This window comes from Notothenia rossii, assembly GCF_949606895.1.
Source record: "Notothenia rossii genome assembly, chromosome: 5".
In the NCBI taxonomy this organism is placed as follows: Eukaryota; Metazoa; Chordata; class Actinopteri; order Perciformes; family Nototheniidae; genus Notothenia; species Notothenia rossii.
Window position 1 is genome coordinate 49,193,814 of NC_136903.1, and position 7,203 is coordinate 49,201,016.

Below are 7,203 nucleotides of genomic sequence, written 5' to 3' on the forward strand. Positions count from 1 at the left end.
GAATACTTACTTCCGGGTGTACAATTCTCCGTTATCCAATGGGAATGGACGCTCACATTGCCTTTAAGGGCAGCCGACACAAACGAATGCCGTGCTTCCATGAGCGTCAAATCCCGCCGCAGATGGGAATGCATTGCAATCAGTTGAAAGCTATTTGCGTCCCTTTATGAAGCTGAAGGAGCCTAGGAGCGTCACAACTGTACGCCTCGGGGACCCTGACCAAACTTCGCTCCTGGACGTTTATGGAGTAAGAGTGTGTTGGACGGGGAGGGGCCCTGACCGTCCGTCAATATGTGACGGGTTGGGAGTGAGAGCGTGTTGTGTAACCATGACAGCATTATGAATTTAAGATTGATGTTTGTTTAGTTTTTGTATGTTTAGTTAATTTTTTTTCTTCTGGTTTAGGCTATTTAACATTTACACATTTACATTTTCAAAACCTTATGATTAATGTAATAACTCAATAAATCATAAAGTAAAAACATAAAAGTTGACACTGATTTGCTGACTCTCCAGCTACTTTTAATATTCTGAAAGTAGAATTCTGTAATAATAACACCAGGAAATGAAGCTTAATGTACCTGTAATGACTGATGGATTTGACCTGTACTGTATCACTCATTGTTTACAGCAGCAGCATCAGTGTAGTGTATTTATATTTGATTTGCATGTTGTTGTTGTACAGTGTGTTAGGTGTTTTGCTGTTGTGCCACATGCAACACCTTGTTATAGCGTGCCTTGGCAATGCTATGTTTAAGATGTGGTCATGCCAATAAAGCTCCTTTGTATTGGGATAGTGGTGGTCTAATGAATAGTGAGGTGGGCTGAAAATCGGAAGGTTGTGAGTTCGAACACCACCACTAGTGTGCCCTTGAGTAAGGCACTTAGCCCTTAGTTACTCCAGGGAGAATGTCCCTGTAATTGGTAATGGTGAGTCACTTTGGATGAAAGCGTCAGCTAAATGAAAGGTATTGTACTGTGTAGTGCAGGCTGGGCCTCTGCTCACTCACCACCAGGGACCATCAGTGAGCTGCATCAAGATCCAGAGGTTCCTGCGACAGAACTCAACCAGTATCCTAACAATGAGAACTTCCATTTCTAGCCTAGTCTGTGTTCATAATGAAATCTCTCCTCAGTATTCTTTGATTGTGAAAGACTAAGCAGGTTGCCTTCACATCAGGTTACAACAACAATCTTGATAACGATGATTTATTATTCACAGGCTTGGTCGTGATGAAAAAAACCATGTTTCCTCATAGCCGGCTGTTTGCTGTCATCGCTGCTGCTATATTTAGAAACTATGGCCATCTGAAAATTTACACCGAAACAGCCCCCCCCCCCCCCCCCTTCCTGGTTGGAGTGAAGGTGGCTGTGGCATGGATATATTAACATGATAAGTCAGGTCAAAACAGTTGCAGTGCACAAAGTGATAAGTGACATTATAACATTGAGTGAAGCAAACAATACTACAGCGTTGTTTTGACATACTGTTTTCATGTATGTGTTCTGAGTCAAGATTTCAGCAATGCTACTTAGTTTTCAATGTAAGGGATCTAACTACGCACTGCCAACCTATACAAGTTGACCAGGTCTAGCAATACAAATACATCGAACCCTGACTTGTAGCAAAGCAGGTTTTTTTTGTTGATCAAGTTCTCATGAAAGCAGGGAGGAGGGGGGGGAGGAGGTGTGGCCGTTTCAGGTGGAATTCCCCTGAACTTACCTGAATCCACCCCCCTTCACAGGAGTATAAATCTCAACAGGTGGTTAAAAACAGCAGCAAGAGCATCTTAGCCTCAGAAACATAGGACGAGGAGCTCTAACCTGGAGATTAAAACACTCAGAGTCCTGGAGACTTTTTCTTAAGCATCACATTGTGGCTCGTGGTCTAATCAGGTAAAAAATATATCAGTTAACTAATCAATTCAAATGTAAGTGTTCATGTTTCAAACAGTGCTGATTTTTATTATTTCTAAAAAAGCTTGAGAAAAATAAACACATTCATTTATTATTAGATTCTCTTTAAATTAGTTTTAAAGTGGTGTGTTAACATGTGCCTTCTTCTATGTTTCCCAGTGTCTCCATGTCATCACAGTGCCTGAGCAGCATCCTAACTAATGCCAACCTCACCATGTATCAGACTGGGCCCCTCGAGGTCCTGCCGCAGCAGCTCCTCAGCATCAACAGCCTTCAGATCAGCAGTATAGCCTACAGCTCCAGCATGAGCGGTAAGAGGAACCACCAGCGGCTGCTGAGAGCCAGCTCTGTGTCTCATTGTGGTTGATGACATGTGTGACACCAAAAGAATGAAACTGTAATGTGTTGGCTGTGAACGCTTTGTTAACTTTTATCGTCCGGTCTGAGTTTCGTGGACAGTTTCAGATGAAGACTAATCTCACAGTCAACATGATCCTTTATTTCTCACTGAGCTGGGCTTTGACCTCATTAAGACTCTGTGGCTCAATCATTTACCAGGCAGCCAATGTTTAACTCAGCATAACCGTCACATAGAGAAGGCTGCCTACTGAAAGTTGAAACAGTTAGAGCTTTGTTCGTCTGACCAGACACAAATCCAGAGTGATGATTCCTGCTTTGACATGTTCTTTGTTAATTAGATGTATGAGCAAAGATCAATCTTATATTCAAATGTACAGTGTCTTAACCTTTGTCTTAGTGTCTTTAAAAGCTACTAAAGCTCAATGATGGCCTGTGCAAATACATTGTGGAGGAATCATTTTGTAAACCAACTCTCCATACTAGAATATGAAGTAATTGGCTTTGTGTCTGCAGGCCAGTGGTACAGGCAGGTCAGCCCTCACTGCTGGACAGCAGAACATGTTCTGGAATGGATCAGCGACCACGTGGAGAGCACCAAGGTTGATGCAAGCACCCTAAGCCTGGCTCTCTGCAACATGGACGGGCCTGCTCTCTGCCAGATGAGCAGGGAGCAGCTGATCGGGGTTTTCGGCCCACAGCTCGGCCTCCAACTGCACCAGAGTCTGCAAGAACACAAGACCAAATATGGTAAACTACATCCGCCATGTTGGAATGATTTAAAAAAAGGGCAGAGGTTAAATATATTAATATGTAATTGAAAAAATCATTTTATTTTCGGTGCTGGACCTCAATTACAGTGTCAAGATTCATAAGTACAAAATGAATGCCACATTTGCCAGTTGTGTGTCCATATAAAATCAGACATGCATATGTTGTGTTGTACTTTTCTTCCCCTGGATGAATGGTATGGCTAAAAGGTTTCTTCTCCTCATTTCCTTCTTCTTGCAGAGCTGCACAGCCTGTCAGGACCGGAGCTGAGCGAGACCTGCCAACTGCTGGACCACTTCCTGGACAACCTCAACTATCCTTTGCTCAGCACCATTAGAATTGGCCAAGGTACATTTTGTATAGTGATGTTGCATAGAAGCATAAGATCCATAGAGTGTGAACATGATAGGGCTAATGCTGTGACTTACCACCAACAGCTGAAGGAGCCATTAGCAAAAGGGACTTGGACTACAGGGATGATTATGAACTGACTAGTCTGAGCATGGGGCCACTGGAGGACCTGTCTGATAACCAGTCTGACAGCGAGCTCAGCTCCTCCTCCAACAGTCAGTACTGCATCCTCTTCATGTCAAATCTTCTGTCTCTCAGTGTCTTAAGAGGCTGTGTATCTGAACCATGCCTCTGCTCTGTTTAGGTGGCATGTTTGACTTCTCAAGTCTCAGCTCACAGGAGTCTGGAGAATCCGACCCAGAGTTCTCCTACCCTCTGATTTCAAGTGAGTATGCAGAACATCTCAAATGGTTCTTTGGATTCAACAAACTCTAAGGTTAACGTCCGACAATATACTGTTGTGTTGACAGAGAACCACATCAAAACGGAAAAAGGAGAGTCTCGACTGAAGCGGCCCCGGGGGAGACCTCCCAAAGTCAGCAGAGAGCACAGCTGCAGCATTTATGAGAATCACAAAAAGAAACAACACGGTAAGGCTACATGTAAAACACTGCTCAAAAGGCGTCAGTATTTGAACTCTGCTGAGCTGTTTCATGGATTCTGCTTTGCATCTTTATCAGGCTGCACATGCATATCTGTTTAGCTTGCATGCTTCTGCTTGACATCAATGCACACACAAACACACATTGAGCTCATTTTGCTAACTGTCTGCAGCGCCCCGTGGAACTCACCTATGGGAGTTCATCAGGGACATTCTGATCCACCCCGAGAGGAACCAGGGCCTGATGAAGTGGGAGGACCGCCGGGAGGGTGTCTTTAAGTTCCTGAAGTCCGAGGCTGTGGCCCAGATGTGGGGCCAGAAGAAAAAGAACAGCAGCATGACGTACGAGAAACTCAGCCGGGCCATGAGGTGAGTTCATGAAGCAGCTGATGGGAAACTACAGCTGTTCCAGCAGCTTTGCATTGTATCTCCCTGCATGTCAAAGGGTCCACCATTAATATGTGGTAAAGAAGAAGAGTCATAAAACACTCAACATTTAGAGCTGTATAAATAAGATGTTGGAACATAAAAGACCATTGAAGCTTGTGAGGTTACATCCTAAAGCTTCACTGCTATACTTTATATGAACAAAGCACTCAAGATAACTCATTTGTCAGATCCCCCAAACGGTTTTGACAGGCTCAGTAATATTATCTGTGACTTATTGATCGACCCTGAACTTTTAAATTGTCCCCTTTAATCCTGGTCTAACTAGAAGAACCATCTTGTTAATGAGACCCACAGCTACTTTTCACATAAGTATTTCCTAACAATCAATTTAGATCTGGATACTTAATGTGTTTAATTGGCAATAACTGATCATCTTCCCCTTCAGGTATTACTATAAAAGAGAGATCCTCGAGCGAGTCGACGGCCGGAGGCTTGTTTACAAATTTGGAAAAAACTCCAACGGCTGGAAGATGGAGGAGATGGGAATGGGCATGTGAGGCCCAATCGTTGGGCGGTAGCTACAATCAGAGCAGTTGTTCCAGATATAATATCTGTGTGGCCTGTCTGAAGATAAACTGAGTAGCTGCCCTTGATGTTTAAGACACTCACTTCCTCTCAAAAGGAAGGTGTTGCAGAAAATGTAAGCCATCGTTTTTGGCTGTAGTAGGTTTTATGAACCAATTTTAATATTGTACCTATTTTGTCTTTTTGATCTCCAGTGTAAAAACTGTACATAGTAACGAAAAGTAATATCGTATGGACACTTGTGAGTTTCTGTAAGTCACTAAAAGATGAAAAAGTTATTACAAAAGAACAGAATTCACTCTTCTTTAGTGGTGCAGGACTCACCCTGGTCTGTCACTATGAATTGTGTTTAAGCATATGGGAGTTTTTGACTGTTTTGAGGCACTAACATATATAATGTCCTTTTTCTGATATTACTTTTATTTTAAAAGGGTGAATCATTGGTTTTCCATATAAATGTAAAATCAGTTTTAGATTTCTGAATGTCATACTGGTGAAGGACAGATCAGGAACAGAGAGCACTGGTGAAATATGTGATGCTACTCACCATTAATACAGAAATGATATGCACTACATGTCTATTGGTATCACTTATTATAGAGTGTATTTCTATTTACACAATGTAGAAAGCAGGTTGGATGAATGAAAACAGTTTGTCAGTCAGTTGCACACTGTCACTGTGTGTATGTGATTTGTATTGTGTTAAGGTGAGTGATGAATTAATGTCATATTGTTTCGTTGTATTTGTTGTTTTGTGATTTTTTTAATGCTGTACTTATCATGAAGAATGTGAACATTGATAATTGTGAATGTCAAACTTATAGTCTACATTCACCACCCAGATCACAGGATTTCTTAAATAAAAACTCTATATTGACTAAGAGTCTTTTTTATGGCAATTTTGCATTTAGTAAACAGAACATTTTAGGCAATAAATGCCACCAGGAAATGTATCAAGTTGATGAATTACATTAGGGCTATTTTTTTGTGTGTTATACTGTACGTAGTAAGTCTGAAGATGCAAATCATTCATTATCTCTTCAAATGTGTGATAACTTGCATACATAGAATAAATCGAGGTTTAGATTATTCTTTTGCTTACGAATTGATATGTCAGATTCTGAATTTGTAAAATGTTAACATGGTGAGATGTGGCTCTAAAAAGCACTCATCACATGGTTGACAGTTATCACAGCTGAAAACATGTGCAACCCTAAAGACAATAGAGGTTTCTCAATACTCAAATTTCCCCTCCTCGACTCCTCTGTCCTCCGGTTGTGACCCTGAAATGGATGTTGAAGGACATCTCATTTCTCTAAATGCACACCGAGGACCGAGCATCGAGCATCGAGGAAGCTCTCTGGAGGAGCTCTAACCGAGGAGACACTGATGGGTCCTCCACGGCTCCTCCGCGGATGCATTTCCGGGAACGATGGAGGCTTGACGCACGGCCGGACTTATCTCAGCCAATGACAGCTCTGCATGCATCCCCTGGATATTATTTTAGAAACTGCTTTCATTGCGATGTTTCCAGAGAGAACAGCTGTGAGGTCCGTGCAGAAAGCAGAGCAGTGTGTATAATATATATCACTCCTGGCCCGTAATTTCAATTACCCATTTGAGCAAGCAGAGAGAGAGGGGGGGGGGGGGGGATATATCCAATCTCTGATTGTGTTACGTTATTATGAGAATGCTCTCATAGTTGTTTGATTCTGAAATTGTATATATTTATATAAATATATGTGTGTGTGTCCGCATCTGTAGCCTGTTATTGTCTCATTATACCGCACTGTGAATGAATCAAAGGAAATATATAAGTCGTCATCAACACATCTGTCCATCCGACAGAGGGCTGCTGTGCCTCCTGTCATCATTAATGGACGTCTCTTTAAAATGACCGCTCAGAGGAGAGGAGTTCTTATTTCTCTAACCGCCTGCTGCTTCCCCTCCTCTCTCCTCGGTTCCCCTCCTCAGTCCTCCGCTCGCATCTCCTGTGGGCGGGACTAAGTGTTGAGGATAAGAGTCTAGGAGGGGAAATTTCAGAATTGAAAAACTTCTAATATATACATATTCATCTCCTCTGCCGGGCCCAGGAGGTGAATTGGCAGCGCTCCAGCTACCTGTCCACTCTCTACAGAACCGGCTCTGGTTCTTAAGCCAAGTCCCTACAGACTGAGCTATGCCGCCACAGTATTTTAAAAGTATAAAAGTATTTATAAAAGGGTCTGAGA

At 42.3% G+C, this 7,203-nt stretch overlaps 1 protein-coding gene across 1 annotated transcript; it reads left to right on the plus strand.

The window, feature by feature from the left end:
- The first annotated feature begins 1,760 nt into the window (after positions 1-1,760).
- On the plus strand, positions 1,761-5,849 carry elf3 (E74-like factor 3 (ets domain transcription factor, epithelial-specific)). Its single transcript, XM_079685059.1, has 9 exons — positions 1,761-1,896; positions 2,077-2,228; positions 2,791-3,024; positions 3,286-3,393; positions 3,483-3,611; positions 3,701-3,781; positions 3,867-3,986; positions 4,171-4,366; positions 4,833-5,849. Exons 2-9 carry the CDS (start codon positions 2,084-2,086, stop codon positions 4,942-4,944), a joined length of 1,125 nt encoding a protein of 374 aa, XP_079541185.1. The 5' UTR covers positions 1,761-1,896; positions 2,077-2,083; the 3' UTR covers positions 4,945-5,849.
- Positions 5,850-7,203: the final 1,354 nt, after the last annotated feature.